The sequence below is a fragment of the Glycine max genome, chromosome 3, assembly GCF_000004515.6.
Source record: "Glycine max cultivar Williams 82 chromosome 3, Glycine_max_v4.0, whole genome shotgun sequence".
Classification (NCBI taxonomy): domain Eukaryota; kingdom Viridiplantae; phylum Streptophyta; class Magnoliopsida; order Fabales; family Fabaceae; genus Glycine; species Glycine max.
The window spans coordinates 45,341,435-45,364,273 of NC_016090.4; the positions used below are offsets into that span (position 1 = coordinate 45,341,435).

General features: G+C 32.1%; 3 protein-coding genes, 1 non-coding gene and 1 pseudogene across 4 annotated transcripts; 2 read left to right on the plus strand and 3 right to left on the minus strand.

Moving 5' to 3' along the window:
- The first annotated feature begins 34 nt into the window (after nucleotides 1-34).
- Nucleotides 35-3,316, plus strand: LOC100792840 (uncharacterized; annotated as a pseudogene).
- On the plus strand, nucleotides 983-1,144 carry LOC113001325 (U1 spliceosomal RNA). The gene has a single exon (XR_003266644.1). It is a non-coding gene; the product is annotated as a U1 spliceosomal RNA (small nuclear RNA).
- Nucleotides 3,317-5,617: 2,301 nt separating the features above from the next.
- LOC102667503 (aldehyde oxidase GLOX) lies at nucleotides 5,618-7,310 on the minus strand. The gene has a single exon (XM_006577209.4). It carries the CDS (start codon nucleotides 7,308-7,310, stop codon nucleotides 5,658-5,660), a length of 1,653 nt encoding a protein of 550 aa, XP_006577272.1. The 3' UTR covers nucleotides 5,618-5,657.
- Nucleotides 7,311-11,152: 3,842 nt separating this feature from the next.
- On the minus strand, nucleotides 11,153-13,751 carry LOC100787380 (benzyl alcohol O-benzoyltransferase). Its single transcript, XM_003521688.5, has 2 exons — nucleotides 13,154-13,751; nucleotides 11,153-12,279 (listed from the first exon to the last, which is right to left on the minus strand). The coding sequence occupies exons 1-2, from the start codon at nucleotides 13,610-13,612 to the stop codon at nucleotides 11,344-11,346; spliced, it is 1,395 nt and encodes a 464-aa protein (XP_003521736.1). The 5' UTR covers nucleotides 13,613-13,751; the 3' UTR covers nucleotides 11,153-11,343.
- Nucleotides 13,752-15,944: 2,193 nt separating this feature from the next.
- LOC100787907 (benzyl alcohol O-benzoyltransferase) lies at nucleotides 15,945-19,052 on the minus strand. The gene is made up of 2 exons (XM_003521689.5): nucleotides 18,408-19,052; nucleotides 15,945-17,148 (listed from the first exon to the last, which is right to left on the minus strand). The coding sequence occupies exons 1-2, from the start codon at nucleotides 18,852-18,854 to the stop codon at nucleotides 16,168-16,170; spliced, it is 1,428 nt and encodes a 475-aa protein (XP_003521737.1). The 5' UTR covers nucleotides 18,855-19,052; the 3' UTR covers nucleotides 15,945-16,167.
- Between the last annotated feature and the right edge of the window lie 3,787 nt (nucleotides 19,053-22,839).

The window sequence follows — 22,839 nt, forward strand, 5'->3', positions numbered from 1 at the left end:
ATTGACTTTGGCTTTCACAACGATTATTGTTACGATGGAGAATGGGTATCCTCTAACACAAGACTAAAAATAGCAACATCCTTAACGATTCCACTGCCATTACTAAAGACTGTTCATCTTCAAATTACTTCCGTTATGGCTTTACCCTTTGTAAGGAAAAACAAGATGAATGAGCGTGGTCAGTATGCAGTTCACGCATATATTCTATAAAGTCTGCATATTCTTTCTTGTTGAATCCTTGTAGGCTGCATTCTACTAATGTGCTGGATCATGATTGCTATTTGTTCAAGTCTTTCTGGAAGTGTAATGTGCCAAGTAAAATTCGTTTTTTCTTGGAAATTAATTCTGAATTGGATGCCAGCAAGAAACAATTTGCTTAGGAGAAACATAGCTAGTGATGGACTGGGTGCCGATTGTGTTTTCTTTGGTGATTTGTAGGAATTTTCTAACCATGTTTGTGGTAAAAGGTCTTGGCAAATGGTATAACATTCTATGGTTTGGAGCTTTTGGCTAATGCAGAATAATATTGTTTTTGATGGCTGTAATTTTGGTTTTGTATATGTTATGAATTTGATAAAGGTTAGGTCATAGACTTGGTTTTTAGCTAGAAAAGGTGCCTCTTTAGTTTTGTTTTCAGATTGAATAATTTAGAATGTATTAAGTTCTACTGTTAATTTTCAGGGGATGTTCTGTATTTTGTATTGAGTTGGAGTCCCCTTGTACTTCCATATTTCTGTTGCTCATCCTCTGTCTATGATTGGTCTTGTTATTATTACGGTTCGAAGTTAAACTTAAAGAAGTTTGTGAGTGAAGTGCACATTGTTTTCTATTGATATAGTAATGCCTGTTCGTTAGCACATTATTACTGAATTTGGACAATCAGATGGAGAAAATACCAAAATCTTAGTCCCACACCAGCGAGGAATATACTTGCGTACGGTCTCAGGTAGTTTAAATAAGGACCAACTAACCACATTGAAACATACTTACCTGGACGGGGTCAATGGGTGTTCAAGAAGGCCTATGGCCTAGGTTTGGTGACCTCCATTGCACTTTGGAGGGGTGTCTACCTAAGGTCTCCTCAAGTAGGAGAGTCTACGTCATAATTTGTGGTAGTGGGGGCCTGCGTTCGCGCGGCCCCTTCTAATTCGACTCAAACTTTTCCATTATCTTAGGTCCCCTCCAAATCCAATAAACGTTCTCGATGGCTTCCTCGACAGTCTCCTTGGATATCATCCATGGTCTTTATACGATTGTCTAGTACTCTCTCACCTAACATTTTCAATAGCAAAATTTTTCGGTTTTGATTCGATGGAAATGATTCTCAGAATTGTTTTCAAGCCCCACGTCTTACGTTTTAATAAAATAGTGTTTCTAGCATATTCCGGTTAAATTTGCTTCTAGGTAAGTGGCTCCAGTTTCAAGCCCCCAGTTTCATTGGTAAAATAATACACATTTGCGAGTTATTCAAGCCCCCAGTTTCATTTAGTGTGGTGGGGGATATTTGATCCCGGCCTTAGAAAAGAAACTAATGCATATTTGACCAAAGATGGCAAGGGTGGATCTCTCTCCAGGGTTAGTCTCCGACCATTGAAGATGAGTGACGTTGATGATTTCTTGTTATGGGCCGGTGATGATCAAGTGACTCGAAACCTCCGATGGGAAACATGCCGTACAAGGGAAGAGGCTAGGCTCTGAACTTCATAAGGGATGTCTGCATACCTCACCCTTGGATTCTCAGAGAGTGTTTGAAAAGGCTGGGTTCCTTAGAGAGGGTGTCCTCAGAAAGTACACTTTTCTCAAGGGGGGTTGTTAAGGATTTGCTAGTTTATAGTTTTTTGTCAACGGATGAAATTACTCCTGACTGACTAGTTTAATCTGTAGTAACATTTGGCCTTGTTTCGGTGCAAATAATGTAAAATTCACTGTAATGATATATCTGCACCTATCTACTTGTTATGGGATGTGCTTGTTTCTGGCGTCCTTTTATTTTTTCAGGGACTGGCAAATTTTCATCTCTAGAGGTTTCCAATGAACATTGAGAATATAGAGTTGGATTTAACATGTTCAGTTTTGGAACCCAAAGCTATGGCTTGGGAAAAACTTGTTTGTCCTTGCCAGCTCCATGATGCAGTTGCACACTTAGAAAACAATCCATTAATAATACACAAAGAGTGTTTACTCTAATCCTTTCCATGAAATCAGACCAATTATACTCGTCTGAGACTGATTCCTCCATCTGATGTTGTTGTGATGTTTAACTTGAATCCATTATAAACACAATTTTCCGCAAAATTGCGTTTCTCTTGATCATATGGTTTACTGTTGTGCATGTGGGAACCATCACAATCATGGATCATGGAAGTAGTATGCGTATGCACTTCCCCAATAGTTTTTGAATTTTACCCACTGATTTTAATACATTGATGTCTTCTCTGCAATTGACACTTGACAGTCACTTGGTACTATTTTGATATTGACAGGGCTCTGTTAATCCACAGATACAAAGACGGGAAGGAAAGATATCTTGGACTTTGCTGGGTGAATTCTTTGGCCCGAGCTTGCTCAAAAAAAGCTGCTTACGAGAGTCTGACCGAATTTGAGCAAGTGAAGCTTTAGCAAATAAAATAATAATTCGATTTTAAAAAAGATTCCCTCTTTTATAATTTAATTACAAGATTGTATAAACATGTTTACTCTACTTAATTACAAGATTCCCTCTTTTGGCCAAACTCTTATAAATGTTTAATTTATAGATATTTCTTGAAACTATTACTTGTATTGAGATATGTATTTACATCCATCTGTTGAATAAAAATCGATGAGCTACATATTTAATATAAATGATCAGAAATAGTACGAAGTTTGTTGTCTAAAACATACGAGAAAAACACATGGTATGACAATGAACTTGTCACAAATCACCCAGCGACCATTCAAATTGAGCGATGTAGATGATTTCACACTCGATGGAACACTTTTGTTTCGAGGGAGCAAGCGTTGACTGTCATTCGAGATCTGTGCATGCCTCATCCATGGACTCGTTCCATATGCGTTGACGATGTAACCATTGGGTTTGTGTCTGTGTCTCCTGGAACAGGTGATGACAGGTGCAGGGCTGAGATTGACTATGTCATAGTTGCCAAGTACTGGGGCCAAGGGATTTCCACCAAAGCAGTGAAGATTGCTGTCACAAGTCTTCAAGGATGTGCCTGATTTGGTAAGGTTACAAGCTTTTGTTGCTATAGAGAACAAAGCATCCCAAAGGGTGTTGGAAAAAACAGGAAGGATGTTGCTATTTTTAGTCTTGTGTTAGAGGATATTCATCATCCTCCATTGTAACAATTAATCATTGGTATGAGGAGTGGTACTTTTGGTAATTCGTGAAAGCCAAAGTCAGTCTTTGTTTCTAGTCTTTTTTTCATTAGTTGATTACTTGATCTTTGCAGCATCTGAAAAATGCTACATTCTGTTTCTGAAAGGTTGCAAAATGCTATAGTGTGGTATTCTTGACTATTAAATTAGTTCTTCTTAGATAGAATAGAACACAAATTAACCTGGTTCAGGTCATATTCCCTTAAAATATTGCTGTTGAAGTTGGTTCACGTTAAGTATTAAACCAATTTAGAACTAGGTGTAACAGCAATACGAGCAGAAAACTGACAAACTTATTTCAATATCTTATCCCAAGCTTTCAGATTTATGGTGGAACTTGTATTCATAAATTTTTGCTTACTGTCTTACCCTTCTAAATTGATTAATGTGCCCTGTCTTTGCTCTAGAGTATAAAATGCTTGATTAAACAAATATTTAAATACACAAGGTGTGCCAGATTGTAAAGTCCCACATTCACATTGAGTGACTAACATAACATGTGTTAGCTAGCCTGAGTAATAAACAATACAGTGCATCTTCGTGCGTGTGATAATGGTTTAAGCTTGAGCTCACACTCTTGTTGAGGTGAGTTGATGCACTTGTCCCATTTGTCGTTCATCACTAAATAAAGTAAAACACACTGAGCAAGATCACAAGAAAAGGCGCATAGGATAAAGATCGAGTCTGGAGTTGGCCCAATACAATAAATGGAGTATGTTATACATATTATCTCCAGATTATAATTTTAAATTTACTTTATATTATTATATTTTAATTTTGTATATTTTTTAACATATATAGTATTAAAGTTTCAAAAAGTTATATATTCTTTAAAAAAAAATATAAGTTCAATTTACCATTTATATATGTAACTCGAAGTGTCGAGCATAGATTAGATGTATAGATCACTTTGAATTAAAATTTTAATTTGACTAATAACTTGTACACCATAGTTACGACTTCACTTATGTTTAAAAAATTATACTAATTGAGTAATTTTGAAAGCAAATTATGCCAATTCGGTATAACATCCCAAATAAATAGAGTAGTGCATTTCTTTTATTTGACAATTAATTTAATATTTAGTAAGGATATGTTTAGGTGTGAGATTTTAGAGGAAACGAAGGAAAAAACACCTTTTAATTGTTCAAGACGAAATGAACTAGTATGGGATTGGAAGGACCATCCATGATTGCAATGTACACGCTGCCATTTTTCCAGAATTTAGAGACTCAACGGGTCAATTCATCAGAACTAGAAGCAACTGGTACCAAGGTAGAGGCCGCGTCACTACTTGCAGCTATATCCTGGGCTTCTCTGAAATACACCTCCAAAACATCATTTTCGAAACTGACTGCAAAGCAAATGCGGATGTGTTGAATTTGAAAAATTTCACCAACTCAGAAGCAGGTTATGCTGTGTAAGAAAATTATCTCATCTCAGAAACTATAGTGTTTAGTTTATCAATAGACAAATCAATCAAGTTCTTCATTGCTTAGCAAGAACATCTAGATCGTTTTCCTGTTCACATGGTTTTTTTTTTTTTTTAGTTCAACTTGTAATGAGCCTTATATTCTTTGTAAAATAACATAAGTTTGTTCCCTTCAAAAAATTAAGACAATAAATTTATATTAATATATCATTTTATTTTATTTTCATTTTAAAATATTATCAAATTATAATTAGTAAAAGTTAATCTCTAAAACTTAAGGTTATTAGGAAGTCATTTTAATTAGTTTTTAATTTTTTTATTAACAAAAAACTTGTTTGTATGTTTGGTAAATAAATTTTCTTAAATAATTTTAATATTTTTTAAAATGCTATTTGAATTAATGTTTTTAAAACGTTAGTTTTTATTTTCTAATTTTTTATATTTTATTTATTTTTTATCCTTAAAATAATTATTTAATTTTTTTAAACATATTATTTATATCATTTTATATTTTTTTAATTATTTCAACCATTAATTTTATTAAATATTTATAATTTAATAAACAGTTTAAAAGTTTCTGGCCATCAGTTTAATTTTAACTACTACCATTCTTTTCAACTTTTAATATATTTTTAACCAATTTTGTGAAACATACTTGAGAAACCCCAAATTAGTACAGAACATATTGGTCGAAATACATACAAATCATGATTTCTTTCTTGGTTTACATTGTCATTAACTCATCATGATTGACCTGATTAACCTGCTCTAACAAATTCCTCTGTTACATCTATGTTATTAACACCCATATTGAACCAAATGTGCAACTACCCATAATCTCCGTTACATATTACATCACTTGCACCCACGAACCCCAACTTGGCACACCCTTGTGCACCACAAACAAAAGGTAGTACCCCGGCGGTGCTATCTCCGCCGTGGAAGGCCCCATCACGGTGGCGTAATATGCCTCCCCGGCCAGATATGTAACTGCACTCAACTTCAACACCACCATCCTCTGATTCTGTCCAAAAGAGTGAGTAGTAAACGACGGTGCCACGATCCTAATCGAAACCTCACTCACCGAAGCATAATTAGGCACTGTGAATGTGACATAACAAAAAACCCTATACCCCAACACATTGTTGTTAGTAATATACCTAATTACTGGTCGCACCGGAGCGAAATCCGGCGCTAAATACGGCGGAGAAAACGCTTCCAAGCTAAGATCAGTGGGGTACTCAACCCCAGTGAAATTGTAAAAAACGTGTGGGTTGCTACCACCAACTAAAACTCTTCCATCTCTCAACAACACCGCTGAAGAGTGATACAACCTAGGTCTTGACGCCGGTGCCATCACACTAAACTGATTCACCGTCTCCGATGGCCGGAATATCACCGGCGACAACACCGGGTCATGGCCGTGTTCCCACCCGGCGGTCCCTGCTCCTGCGCCGTTAATTATAACAACGTCGCCGTTGGGGAGAAGAAGCATGTCTCCCATTGCTCTCGGCATCGGCATGTTCTGCATCACCCAATTAGGGTTAGAGTCAGTGACTTTAATCCTCCCGCACGTGCCAAGGGCTTGCACGAAGTTCCCACGTGCGGCATTCTCGAACGAGCCACGTGGAGCTCCGCCGCACACCACCACTTCAGGTTCGAGGGAATCTAGGTTTTCGTCTAGTGGGAGAAGAACCGAAGATCCGGAGCTAGGGTAGTTACGAGGATCGCCACCTGGGATTGGAGGAAACTCTCTGATCACACTGTTTTGTTTGTAGTCGAATAACACGGATTTCGTGTTGGCGAAGATGAATAGGTTTCCGTCGGGTAAAAGGTGCACAAAAGGGTATAAATTATTTTCACTTCTATCGCTAGTTTGTTGGAGAAAATTAAGTGGAATAGATGAGGGAGAACTGTTAGGACTAGGTGTTTTAGGTAAGAATTCATAGTTGAATTGTCTTCTACCTCCAACAACAATGACACGAGCATCTGGGAGTATTTGGTTCGTTGCATACCATCTTCTTTGTGACAACAAACCTGGGAATTCGACCCAATCGCAGGTTTCACCGAAGCATGGGGTGAACATGCGAATGCTACGTTCACCGTCGTTGTAGCCACCGGTTTGGACCAATGTACCGTTGGGGAGAACCGAGCCCGAGGAACACCACGTGTCTGTTTGTATCATTAAGGGTCGAAAAGTGTTTGTGGCTACATCGTATAGTACTGAGTGAGCGGAACAATCAACTTTTAGGGCAATCTCGTTGGGATCCATGCGGCAACGGCCATTAGAAAGAGGGAGGTATGAATGACCAAAATCGGTTCGGTCGAACATGATGATCTTGTCGTTATGGAGAAGTTGCATGTGCATTGGGGATATGCCAATGCTTGGTTGCAGGAGATTCCATTGACCTTGGTTGGCGAAGGCTGATGATAGAGGCTGAGCTTGAAAAAAGGGAAATAATGAAGCTAGTATAAAGGGTATTAGGATCATGATGGTGCTCATAGTGGGTAAGGAGAAGTATTGGGAGAGTGTGGTTCAGTTTATTGGTGAAGAGTTGGTGGGGTTGGGGATTTGATTTAGTGATAGTAGGAAACGGAATTTAATTTATATTTGCACAGAGTAAAAGCATGCGTTGATATATACTATATGATAAGGACTATGGCGATCGATATAAAGGAGGGTATCTTTGAAAGGAATGGTTCATTCGGCAGCTACAGGGGCGAAACTCAAGGAATGCAGTTTCAAGCCAAGAAATATGATTACCAAATTACCTACACATCTTCTGTTGATCTTAAATCATATTGTTCACATGTTCAGAAAATATAGGGTACGGTACCGATTTCAGGTTAAGTTTTGAATGTGCACCCCCGGCGATTTCAACTAGCTAATAGGATAAAACTTAAACGAGAAATGGGAGTAGCTATTTTTAATACATTCTTTATTTGACTCAATTTATAATTCTTTTTATTTAATGATTGTCATTTATGATGGTTGTTTTTAATAAATTTTAATTATATATAATGTATTAAAAACATGTTTAGAAAAGTATCTTAAAGAGTGTGTTATATTGAGAAATCATTTGGTGGTTACTAGACTATTATACACCTATGGTGTCTACTCATCTTTATGTGACGTATATTAAATTTTTTAATTTATAATCAAGAATTACTAATAATTGATTAAGTGCTATACGATCAGTTAGCAACATGATAATCCTCCCAACCCACTTAATATTTTCTTAATATTATTAACACTCTTTAAACAAATAAATAAAAGCATCTTTATATATATATAAGCTTTAAAAATACTGATTAATTTTCACTTTAATGGTAGAACTAGAGTTCTTAAGTTATGTTTAGTGGATCTCATTTTATTTCTCCACTCACAGAATTAAGAATCCTTATTTTGACTAAAAAAATGTTTTTTTAATAGTTAAATAACCTTGATTATAGTTGTTTATAAAAGTTCTATGAAAACTCATTTGCTCTGATGGTATTCTCAAGATGCTTAACTTTAAGAACTAATATAATAAGTTACTACGTTGGAGTTGTTCTAACTTAAATATTGTTGATTTATATAGAAATATTATAGTAACACACTGTTTATATTTTTATTATTGACTGAAATATATAGAGAATCATAAAATTTTGCAGGTTTAACTTCTTAAAAGTCCCATGTCACTACAAAAAAAAACAAAAATACCATATAGTGACACACACTCTATAGTGATACAAGACTTGAGTCACTAAAAGTTACTTTTATCTATATTTTTGTTGAACTATCACTATATGATTGTGTTTTAGCTTTATTTTTATTTTGCGTCACTATAGCCTTGGTAATATTTTTTCTAGTTAAAATCAAGTAATACTTTATTTCTATAAGCAGCTTTACCAAAACCAAAATAAGCAATATCGCTGTTCCGTTTCACTCTATGATCTCGTTCTCTTAGGTCTCTCATGTCTCTAATTCGCATTCTCTCTTCAATTTACTTTGATACACGCTTTCTCTCTCTATGAATGTGAGCTTCGATCTCTTCAAGATTGGATCTGAATCTTTTGTACTTTTTTCGAGTTTAGATTCGAACGATTATGATTCAAATCACAGGTTTTGTTTTTCATTTACCGGTGATTTCAATTTCGTATCATTAACATTCACTGTAATTAGTGAAATGACTTAACAGTTTAGATGATGGTGGTTTTGTAAGGGTTTATATCTTCGGAATTTAGTACCTGTCATGTTAGAGTCAACACTATGACTAAATGCATCAGAAAAAAGGAATCCATATATATTTGCAGATTAAAAATCATAGAAGAAAAAGAATGTAATTATTAAATATTTTAATTTTAATCATATCATTTTTTTTTCAGCAATCATATCATTTGTGCCTCTTATAAATAAATTCTAATACAATTATTAATTATTGTAATTTGTAAACCACACTCACATAAAAGTTCTATGCATCGCACATAAGAGGACTGATTTTAAAAGCAAAGTTCAATTTTTATGGAAAAATAAGTAAATATGAGTAGTGTGTTTCAATGACACAGAAGAATTAATTTTATTTCACAAAATTATGATGACATCATAAAAAAATAAAAAAAACTATTTATTATTTTGTTTATATAAAAAATTAATTAATATTTTCTTATTATAAATATAATCGAAACACATTAAAAAATATATTATTGTTTTTCTTGTAGGGTATGTATTGTCGGCTGTAGACATGACAAGATATGCTTGGTCACAATCACAATCACAATCTGAATGCGAAGAATAATCTGCTGGTTCATTCGAACCACATACTCAACGTCCCACACTAGAACAGTATGCAATTAGCTACGCAGTCCATTCAAGCCCTCACCTCAATTCAAATAATGCATGAGGGATCCCAGTATCAGGGGTCTCACCTTTTACACGTCTCTGCGTTTGAGTGTCGCTCGCTGCTAAGATTTTTCAGTCGTTACTTTGGTATAATTATATATTATTCAATCATGGCATATCATATAATTTATATTATTACATTAGATATTTTATTTTTTTTTAATTAAAGTCAAATAATCTTTTTATAAGTTTGATATTTTTTTTTAATTTAATGTTTTATTAAAAAATATTTTTATCTGTAATTAATTTGTATTTTTCTTGATTCTAAATTTAGTCATTCTTTTTTTATGTATAATTTTTTTCATTGTCGTCAACAATAGAATATTTTCCATGCGTCCTTGCCGCGTTGCTTATTACGTCGTGCCTCCTGCTTGACCATCAACCCTTGACGACGATTATATCTGGTCTCTGTATTTTCTATGCAAAAACTGAGTGTTATTAATATATATATATATATATATATATATATATATATATAATTTTTTGCCTTGAAAAAGAATACTCTAATTACATCTAAGATATTAATCTCACAATTATCTTTTATCCAACATTATAATAAATATCTTTTATCCAAGATTAGCAAAAATATATCTAATAACATTTTGAAATATATATTTTTTCATCTTTATCTTGATTTTCTTTATAGTAAACAAGTTAGAGAAAAAATATTTATAATTTTTCCCGTCAAATGCATATATAATATTTTCCTCTCTAATTTACTATAAAGAAAATCAAGATAAAGATAAAAAATATATATTTTAAAATTTTATTAGATATATTTATTCTAATGTTGAATAAAAGATAAGTTTGTTCTAATGTTAAATAAAAGATAATTTCGAGATTAATTTATTAGATATAATTAGAATCTTTTATTTTTTTAAAAGACAAAAGAAAAATATATTAATAACACTCTATTTTTGCACAAGAAATGTGGAGACGAGAACTCTTATATAGCTGTGGTTGGTAGTCTCGATGGTCAATGGCCAGATAGGAAGCATGACATAGGTAGTGGCGCACTAAAAGTACTCTATTGTTGATGATGGTGAAAAAATTATAAATAAGAAAGGAAAGACTAGGTCTAAAATCATGAATAATAAGAATTAATTAGGGATAAAAATATCTTTTAATAAAATACTAAATTAAAAATAAAAAATAAAATATCAAATTTACAAAAAAAATCTTTAAACTTTAATTATAAGAATAAAATTAAAATATCTAATGTGATAACATGTCATTACATAATTGGATAATATATAAGTCTCATTCATGTAATATGATAATATAATTTATCAATTTCCATTTTAAGTTTCAACAATCAAGTTTTAAATCCTTATAATGTTAATATATATTTATTTATTTTGAAATGAGATTGGTACAAATACAATTAATAAATGTTACTATAACTAACGAAATTAGTTTGTTTAATCATAATTTTTTTCAGCAGGGATATTTAATTATGTATATTTTAAACTGACTCTATATATATCATTGCTTGAGTATAATGGTATATAAACACCCATACAATACATACTCCTGATTATCACTCTAATATTTTATTTTATTCCTCTCTTCTCATCACATTATATTATATATTTCTTAATTAACACCTAGGACATATATATGTCTACACCAAACATATAGCTACAATAATTTCTCACAGAAAAGACATTAATCCTTGATGAGCTCCCATTATTGGTTGGCTGGCGTGTCTTAGCATCCCCTCCAACTCTGTAGCAAACCTCTCCATGGCTTTGGCTGGCAAGCTAATTGGTACCACTATCACATGCTCTCCTTTGTGGTTCTTACATGACACGTACACGCTTGTCATTTGAGGAAAACTTGTGATTCCACCCGTGGCAGGCCCACCATAAATGGGCTTGCCCCACCCAAAATCAACCTCATCAAGCCCAATACGTGTAGTATTCGAAACAAGGTAGGACCTCGTAGTTGCTTGATGGGGTCTTCCTTTCACCACAATTAAATCTGAGGTAGAGCGCACATACTCCTCATCCACGTTGGATTTTGCATTTTTTACCAATTCCAAAGCATACCCAAATGGATTCTCGCATAACCTTCGTGATGTGGTTACCGCTGCCGAGAGCACAAATCCATTACCGTAATAACCCTTAGGTAATGGAGGATTCACCTTGGCATTAATGTTAATAGTGTAAATGAAGCGAACATCATCCTCTGGGTCAAGTTGCAATGCTCTTATGCGGCATCTCCACATGCATGCAGTGATGACCTCAAATGTTGTGCATCTACCAAGATGTTTGGGAACCAAACTACGGAGAGAAGCTACCTCTCTAGGTCCGAAGAAGAAACAACGTTGCACCACGTCGTTTAATGGGATCATCATAGTTCCTTTGGCTTTGTTTTCCACCTCGTATTCGTGATGGGTGCGTGAAATTCGAGGTGGGTTTCTTGCATTCAAGAGCTCCCTACACCACACTGGAGTGAGGGAAGGTTCCGTTGCGCCACAGGCGATTTCGGCTAAGGCTTTCATGAATTTCGCTATGCCGAATCCGTCGCTCATGCTGTGATTCAATCGGAGGGCGAAAATGAAACCGCCACACTTGAGCCGCGTTACCTATCATTTGCATTCATAGATTAGTGTAACTTGAAACAGAAATTACTCTCACCACCCTCTGTGTACTTTGAAAAAGGATCAACTATATTTTTGTCACTCCTCTTGCGTTGATTTCTGTTTCTAGATCTTTATAATTTTTTTTTAATTTTTAATTTCTCATAAATTCTTCGGTTTTGTTTTTAGTCTCACGTGTTAATTTCAACTAATTGCTTGCAAATTTTCTGGCTGATACCAAATTTTTGTTGTACTCATCTTGAAATAACCAGAAATGTTATAAAAATAAACACTTAGACTATAAGATAATTTGTAGTTGTCAGAAACTTAAATAAAAATTTCACAAAGTTTATGTTTATCGTATGATCAGTTAAAAAGTTGAAATTAACTTTAAGGACAAAAAAATGAAACAATTTATGAGGGACTAAAAAAAATTAACACTTAAAACAGAAATCAAAATTAAACAACGGACAAAAAATATATTTTGCTCGTTGAAAAATATTACTCAAGGGGTAGATAAAAGTGGAAAATACCAAGAGCTAGCTACATCCATTTTCGATACAAATAACGTTGATTTCAAATTTTTGACAAATATAAATAAAATAAAACATTTTATAGGGATTAAAATCGAAATTCACACTTTTTTTCTATAAAAATTAAAATAATGAATTCAAATTTTAGAAAAAAATAATATTTTTATGCATTATATTTAATATTTATTACACAGAGAAAGAATTTAAGAAAATTAATGAAATAATAATCATAAAAAAGGAATTAATTGAAAGAAATGGTATGGTATTTTAGAATTATAAAATAAGAATATATAAAAAGAAATCACTATATAAATAAGAAGATAGTATATATATATAATGAGAAAGACCTGGATTAGGAGGAGGGGACAGTTGGTGACTCCACGTGAACCGGGAACATCGTGCAGAAGCTCCTCCAAGCAAGGAAACGGTGGATGAAGAAGATAACTGGGACCGAATTGGTGCAGCGTGACGTCAGCGTCTGCCTCGATGAAAAGAACGCCTTCACCATTGCAATCCACCATGAGTTTGCGGCCAGGACCTTCCCTAAGCCTACCCGCAAAGGGGTAGTAAAATACTAGAGTTTTTGTAAGTGCCTTTCTTATCACTTCAACAGGGTCTTTCATGGAGGACTCTTTATTATTACCATAGAATTGTATGAAGGGGATTTGGAAACGAAGCCCTTCTTGGTCATCAATGTCCGATAGTTTCTTAACTTCACGAGGCGTCGGCTTAGCCGGCGCTATTAGCTCCGCTTGCCTCCTTCGTACTGTAAACACTAGGGTGGGAGACGAGTGACAAGAAGCCATGGAATGAAATATTAATGAAGATGATCACAAATTTAAAATATATAGACTAGCTTAATTACTTCCTTCGTCTGAGCCTTGTGACTTGGTGAAATAATAAGAAATATATAATGGATCATTCGTACGAATTAGTGACATGGTGTTTTTTTATTTGATCACAGTGTTCGGCTCTGTAATTGACAATTGAGTTTGATGTGCTGTTTGTTTTGATCATGCGTACAGTGCTAGCGGTAGGGATCATTAATTAATGACTCATTATATATACATTCATTGTTTTATTTTTCATTCACATAGTGCAAAACATTTTAAAGAAACAAATTAAACTTAGTTTTACTCAAACCAATAATTATTTTTGGTTTTATGCTTTAAGATATTAATATTCATAAATGATAAGTTTTTTTAATTTAATATTAATTTTTTTAGTCAAATTAATTATTTATTTAAACATTACTCTATTTGCGTTATTTATTATTATTATTATTATTTTTAATATTTTACTTAAAGATATTTTAACCATAACATTAATTAATTTAATGAAAGTGTGATTTATATTTAAAATTTATATTTTAGTTTATTTTTTACATTTGATCGAAAATATTCTAGGATATAGTATAAGATGAATAGTAAAAATATAACATGTTTAGTAAATTATTTAAAAATTAAAAATTTAATTTAAATAATATAAGTTTATTTAACTAAATTACGAGAAAAAAGTTATACACTGATAAAGTAAAAAAAAATTACATAATTATCTAGTCACAATCTATTATATATGATAAATTTATTAATTTTTAAAATAATTATTTTAAAATAATTTAAATGATAATTTATTATTAAATAATAATATAAAATTATTTTATATTATGCATATGTATTAAACTCTTAAATTATATTATACAGTCCTAATTGAAGCGTGTCACTTTTATATGGCGAAGAATAGATAAGAGGATAGTCCCATTGATGATTGGTTGGGTGAATTTTCGGTTATGTTGACGATAACATCTATTTTATCCAAAACGTAGTTTAGCACATTCTAGCAGGAAAATCACGTTGGAATATAATTTCATTATGAAAAATGTTTCTTAAGTAATTTTGAGTTGTTTGCAATTTAAAATAAAAAGAAAAAGAAAAAAAAGTTACTGATTCTTTTAAGTGAAATAAATAATTGATCATATAATTTAATAAAAAAGATAAAAAAAAACAAGAATTATCAATAGAATGTTTAAAATTTATTGTTATCAAAATATAATTCCTCCTTTGATTTTACTAACTACTATTGTGAACGTAATATAGTGACGACAATGGATAGAGGACGAGTGGTCTTAGACAGTACAACGCACGTCGTCAGCGGGCTCTAATCCTATTTGATGTTTAATTGTTTATAGATATCATCAATGCCTGTTTACATTTATCGTATAATGTAAAGCTTGGTTTGGTAGAGGGGATATAATCGTGGGTAGGTTTATCGATCTAGCTACAAAAATTTAGAGGAGAATTTATTTAGAAATTTTAATATGAAAATCTATTTTTAGATAACTTAATTAATTTTAATCGTGGGTAGGTTTATCTGGCCGTTAACTTTCAGATATATCTGTTGCACTCTTTACATCTTCATAGAGTAAATCTTGTATTTTTATCTTTCATAAACGCATTTGTCAGCAGTAACTTACACGTCAAGAGATAAAAATGATTATTTATCTTTTTTAATTTAGTTCCTACATATATAATTTTTAATCATTTTAAACTTAGATTATATATATATATATATATATATAGACTAAAATGTAATATTTTTAAGTATAAAATTAAAAGGTAAAGTTTTTATGATAAGTATAAGAACCCATGAGTAATTAAACTTAAAAAGCATAAGTTTTAATAAACAAATGTATCGAAATAGATAAGATAAATCACTTTCTAACTAAAGAAATTGAAAATTAAAAATCATTTCAATTGAAAATATATACTTTAGATTAAGTTGAATTAGTTCTAAATTTAGAAATAAAATAATTCTACAATAAAATTAAAATACAATTATGTCAAATAGTTTTTCTTCTTAAAACCAATACAATTAAAATTACAATTATCTCTGCCAATGCGCCAGGCCAATACAAATCCTATTAATTTGCAAACATCTTTGCCAATATAATCGAAATTGTAAGTGCCCAAAGCATCTCTCTCTCTCTCAGGTAAGATTGGATATTTAAAGGTGCTTATTACTTTTGCTTTCCCAAGTAATTGGCATTAATTCGATTGAATAATAAGTTCATGATGAGCATATGCACTATTAATTTCAAATTAATAGCATCGCAGGTATGTACACTTCTATCACCCCAACTATTTGAATATCAATAATTATTATATAAACAGAAGATACACGTAAGAAAACTTAAAGTCCTTCAAATACTTAGAAAACACAGACATTCTACAAACTACAAAGGTAGACAAGTTATGATATTGAATCTCAATTTTTTCAAACACTCACCATTTCTCTCCTTCTTATTAATTATATTATATTATTTATAATACTTATATATATTTTTTTCTCTCTTGTATCTCTCTCACTGGGTGCCAATCAACTTTTTGGGTGTCCACTTAATATTTTCCAAGGTAGACGCGTAAAAAATTGGATGTGGATCCGTAGGTTGGTTTTGGTTCCCAATTAGCATGTGATCTAACTCGTTTGCAAACTTGTCCATAGCTTTGGCGGGCAACCAAATTGGTAATAATATGCCTTCTTCTCCTTTTGCATTCTTATGTGCCATCAGATAGAATACTGCAGGAAAGGGTCCAGCCCCACCTTTGGCCACTCCACCATATAATGCCCTACCCCACCCAAAATCAATTTGTTTGAAACCAAAATGTCTCAAATCTGACACAATAAAAGATCTCACGGTGGTAAACAAGCATCTTCCATTAGTCACCATTAGATCTGCCACAGAATGCATGTATTCTTCTGTCACCTCACCTTTCAGTTTATTTATTAACTCCACTGCATACCCAAATGGATTTTCACAAAGCTTCCCTGCGGTGGTAACTGCCGCGGGGTATGCAAAGGCATTGCCGTAGTAACCAGCAGGTAACGGAGGATTAAACCTAGCACGTGCGTTGACTATGACCATCATGCGAACATCCTCGTCTGCATCTATCTCCAATGCTTTTGTGCGACAGCGCCAGAAGCATGCCGTGATGAGATCGAAACTGGTGCATTTTCTAAGGTAGTGGGGAACCAAGCGACGTAGGGCAGCTATGTCGGAGGCTCCAAAGAAGAAAGATCGAAGAACCATCTTGTTCTCGTATGAAGGGATGATCCCTTCCATGTTGTTTGGGATTTGCTCGTATTCACGATGGTTGCATGTGATGTGAGGTGGATCTCTTGCCTGTAGAAGCTCCCGGCGCCACACAGGTGGAACGGAAGGTTCAGTTGCTCCCTGAGCCATTTCAGCTAATGTGTTCATGAATAGTGCTATGCCGGCTCCGTCGCTCATAGTGTGGTTCAAGCGAACGGCTAGGGCAAAACCACCACACTTGAAACGTGTCACCTATCATTTGAAACCCAATTTCAGCAAAGAAAAAATATATTTGAGCACCTAAATGCTAGTTGACCTAGAGAGAAAAGAAAAGAAAAAGGTTGAAAAATATAAGTAAATAGGTGATAAATAATATGATAGGAAGACATAAATAATAATAAAAATAAGGAATGTGAATAAAGTGTCCAAAATAGTAAGTGTCTAAATATCATGACTCTTTCAACAAATTATGCTTTGGAGGGATTTTCAAAAGAGTGATAATATTTAAACATTCTCATATTTTAGCATCTTATATAAGTTTTTTTTTCTTACACATCAAATATCTATTACATTTATTATTTGTACACACATTTTTAAACATTGTACGTATTCTTATAATACAGTAAGTATGATGCACATTTTTATATAATTAAATTTATAATAAATTAATATATTTTATTAAATTTTAATTATTTATAATTCAAATTTATGATGAACACATATTTTTATCATATAGATGATATTTTAAATATAATAAATAGTTTATATTTTGATAAAATATTTTTTTAATTATTAATCATTTTTTAAAATATTGAAATTAATACAAAGATAAATATGAAAAGGAAAAATGGAAAGAGATAAGAGATTAATTAAGAAAATATCTAAAAAAAATCAATAAAAAACTCCTAAAAACACGTTTCTTAAAGATTGATCCTTAAAATTACTTCAGATCAAAATGTTTATTCTATTTTATATAAAGAGAGGATTATGAAATTTTATTATAATATAATTATATATTCAAAAGTATTTATTTATTGTAAATTTAAGTTATATAAAATAAATAGTTACCATATGCATGGCATAGGCTAATAATTGAAATACTAGTATGCTAGTATATATTCAAATACAAATAAAATGAGTGTTTTGAGATAGTCGAGAAATTGTTTTTAGCTAATTGTTAAATCAAATTAAATTGAAAATTAAAATTAACAAATCTAATTAAAAAATAAAACTAAATGATTAATATAAGACATTAAGAGAAAACATGTGTCTCAATTAGACTGATAATAATTTCTATAAATTAATACTCTTGTTTAAGAAAAAAAAATCCTAAATGCTTGTTTCAAGAACAATCTCAAAAAATATTTCTCTAGGCTTTATCAACGTTATATTTGAAGTTGATAGCAAAGGAGTGCCCGACAAAATAAGGAGCTCAACTGTTGATCTTGCTGGCACTACAAGAATATAAGTGAATTGAATCATCAATGGCAAGTGTATTATAACTATTGGACCTGAAAGAGCATTAGGGGACAGTCAATAACTCCCTCCGAGCCTGGAACATCATAAAGGAGTTGTTCGAAGCATGGGAATGGAGGTTGAAGTGTGTCACCCAATTGATCAAGTGTTGCATCTGCATCAGCCTCAATGAACATGAGACCCTCTCCAGTACAATCCACCACCAATTTTCTACCAGGTCCCTCCCTAATCCTACCCGCAAAAGGGTAGTAAAAAACAAGAGTTTGCGCAAGTGCCTCTCTAATGACCTTAGCAGGGTCTTTCCCTGCCATTGATGGTTCATTACCATAGAATAGTATGAATGGAATTTGGAAACGCAAGCCCTGTTGGTCATCTATGTCGGAGAGGGGTTTAACTTCGCGAGGAGTGGGTTTAGCAGGAGCCACCAGCTCCGGTTGACACCTCTGTACGGTGAACACTAGAGAGGGAGATGATAAAGCCATTTTCTCTGAAATATGGAACACTGGTGATGATAAAGAAAGAAGGAACGGAAGAGTTAATTGAGTGAAGTGAGTCACTGACGCTAGGGTGCTAGCTTTTATAATAGGATTATTTTTTAGGTTTTCCACGGATCTTCTTCTTCAATGTCAATCATATTCAAGATATGGTTAGAAAATTTAAATATTAATTCAGCATTTTATGAGATATTAATCTTCTTTGGTTAGACTCAATGTCCCTTGGTTTATAATTGGATTGTTTGAAAAGGATCCCTCAACAGATCATTGCCATAATTAAAAATAAATAAATTGTAAACGTAACTTCAGATCATCTAGGACCCAGGAGTTCGCCTGCTATTAAACCCGAGTCTTTATCTTGGTAGTTGGTAGCAAGCAGTGTGCACCACGAATTTATTGTCTGTTGGGTAAATGTTCTTGTGTTCACATATTCATTTTCTTATTTATGAGTATGGATACATAAAATCCCATAGCAGGAATGAAAATCATATGAATGCTCATCATGTTCACACAGTATTGGTCGCCTATCAATTTATGCCACCAAATTAATGCAATGTTTTTTTTTTAATCATGTAATTCGTACAACAATTTGTATAATATATCATACAGTATAATGTTTTTTTTTCTATTTCTTTTTATCAGATCGTCAGTTACATATTATACTTTTCTTTATCTTTTCTTAATGTTGCAAAATTTATTGTACAAGAAGAATTTATTTGTTAGATATGGTTTTAATTCCTATAAATGGAAAAATATTTATTTTGAGTCTTTAAAAAATAAATTATCTCATCTTAGTATTTTATAGACTTCTACTGATTTTTTTCCTCACATTGATGAAAATTCATTACTTGATTCTTATTTCTATAAATGGACGATGATAAAAAAAATTTTTTTGTTGAAAATCATCTTAGAAATTAGATATTTTAAGAAAAATAGTCTCAAAATTTATTTTTTCTAAGATGGTTTTTTTGATAAATATAATTGTTTTCAAATCCTTAATTTTTTTAGTTTAAAAAAAATACATTCTAAGATAATTTCTAAAATAATCAATGTAGAAATTGAAATTTTAAAATGATTTAAAAATCATGACAAAAAATTAACATTTTCTATCATAACAGATTCAAATACGATTTAAAATTGTCTAAAATAATATAAAATAATTGTCTTGAAAAATCTTTTTTATAGTTGTGGGTCTATCATGTGCGTGATTTGTGGATATTGATGAGTTAAAAATATAATTTTTATGTGAGTGATTATATACCAGGATTATTATAGTACACTACCATGTGTATGAAGATAAATTCCTAATTATGAAAGCATTTACATTAATGTTGTGCGTGATTCAAGTTTTCAGAGAACGTGCAATTAACGTACAAGCAATATTTCTCATGTTAATTGTTGATTTGAAATGTTATTTATATACCAAAAATTTGAAAATGCTGTAAAAAAGAAAGACTATTTGGAATATTCGAGCTTTTACAGTATTATTTTATTTTATTTTACTTTTTGGTGTTTTTACTTATTTTAATCTTGTCAATTGAATGGATATATATTAAAGTTCTCTTGATATTCCAGTAAAAAAAAAAACTCTCCTGATATAAGTTAGAATTCTTTTCCCTGTGAGGAGGACACGCGTTAATTAATTGTTAAATGTGGTCCAATATCTTAAATTCCTATTAACGTTACTGTGATCGTTCTGAAGGAAATACAGCTGAGCCTTCAATTATTGTTCTTTTTTTTATCAGTAAACAAAATTCATGTATTGAAAAAGACACAAGGATATCCTAATTCCTAACCCATTACAAGCCACAGATCCATTAAAACCTACAAAATACAGGGAGCCTTCAATTATTGTATAACAGCATTTGTACTCGTTCTATATATGTCGTCATTTTAGTCTCAAAAAAAAAGAAAAAATGTTGTCATTAATTTAGTGGCCGGCATGCCCAACAGAAAGAAAAAGAAAATGAAAAAACATTAATTAATTAGTATGAGACAAAAGTTGATGCTAAATGGGAAAAATCAACACTACTACTCTAAATACTAATCTAGTGTTAATTACCACCAAAAAAAGATTAAACGAATTAGTTTAATAGACAAAACTCGTTTTGCCACCCGGGTCTAAAATCAATGAATGTGATTAGGTATTCTTTTGATATTATGAGAGTTGTCCTCTTTATTTGGATATTTTGAAGTCTACTGTTCTTGATAGTGTTGTTGGCTTTCTACTATCTAAAACCATGCACTGACATTTTTTTCTTTTAAATTCCTGTTAACCACTTATTTGATAATTAAAAGGTTTGATTTATTAATGTCTTAATTAAGATTGTTTCTGCTTGTTGATAAAATACTAATGGTTTATGCAAGAAACTAGGTTCCTCTGTGCTGAAGTTTGGTTCTTCCTTATTTTCTTTGTAATGTTCGAGTGATTTTACTTATCATAGAGGTTAAGTTTTGCTGCACATTACTATGCTCTAATACATCGATCTATTCGAAACAGTAACTTAATTTTGAGAATTGAATTTACTAACTTTTATTCATGTAATTATTTTTTGAAATTCAGAAGTATCTATATGAAAAACTTATTTATCTTTAATTAATAAAGGTATTGGGGATTCAGTTAGTCCGTTAATATGGCTATTATAAGTTAGTTAGTTGCTATATTTTTCCTTCATTCAAGTTTCTATATAAGCTTCTTTGTTCATTTAGTTCAATATTCATTTAGATAGTGCAGTACAATACTCAATGCAGTATCAGTTAAAATTATTCTCTCTTTTGGTTCAAGTCAGTGGTGGATCCAAAACCCTAAATTAGTGAAGACAAATTATAAAAAATAAAATCAATGAGTTCAATTATATAAATGTATATGGAATAAAATATAAAAATATAATATTTTATTTATAATTTTTAATTTAAAAAGAAAATTTATTAATGAATTTTAAAAAATGAGGGAGTGCAAGTGCACACCCTCACCATAGTGTAGATCCACCACTGATTCAAGCATTTTGTTTTTTGTTATAAGTTTTTTTGAGTTCTTTATTTGGTTCTTCCATAACTTTTATGGATGATTCTAACCTTTTTCTCTCGCCCATCCCATAATTTGGGTTCTATATATCTTGGTTTCTCATCCTCTCAATTGGAGTCAATTACAATTCTTGGAAGAAAGCTATAAAAATGACACTTCTTCTTAAGAAGAACAAGTTTAATTTTGTTGATGGCACCATTCTTAAACCACCTCGGTCCAAATGATAATGTTTCTTGGCAATATGGCAACACAACAATGTTGTTGTTTCTTGGATCTTGTAAGACAGTATTGTTCTACAGCTATATATGATGATTTAGAACGATCTCAAAGAATGATTTGCACAGCAAAATGGACCTTTCATTTTCTAAATAAAAATTAATTTGATGACTTTGTAACAAGGATCCTTTTCGATTAATAATTATTATTATACCAAGCTCGAATCTCTCTGGGAGTCTTTTGCAAAACTCAAAACTACTCATCCTGCACATGTATGTGGTGGAATTCGTTCTTGGTCTAACTACAATCAAATGAAGTATGTTATGCATTTCCTAATGGGACTCAGCGATTCTTTCTCTTTTATTCAAGGGTGACTTTGTAGCAAGGGTCTTTTTCTATTAATAATTACTCATTGTTTACCTTAGGAGTTGGTCTGTGTCTCGTGGGGTTATTTTCTTGGCTTACAATTAAATTGTCAAGTCTACAACAGGGGTTTCTCCTTCCCCAACATAAAAACACATTGGCTCTCCTTAAACACTTGAAACTCAATGCTTCATATGGTGATCTTTCACCTGGCCATTCTCTCTAACGAAGAATGGTTCATGTATTTGACCATTTGTAGGCCTGATATGAACTGCCATGTTCATAAATTAAGATAGTATATGTAGGCTCTTTGCACTCCTTATCTTCACGACATAAATCATTTGTTACAATATCTAAAGGATACTCTAA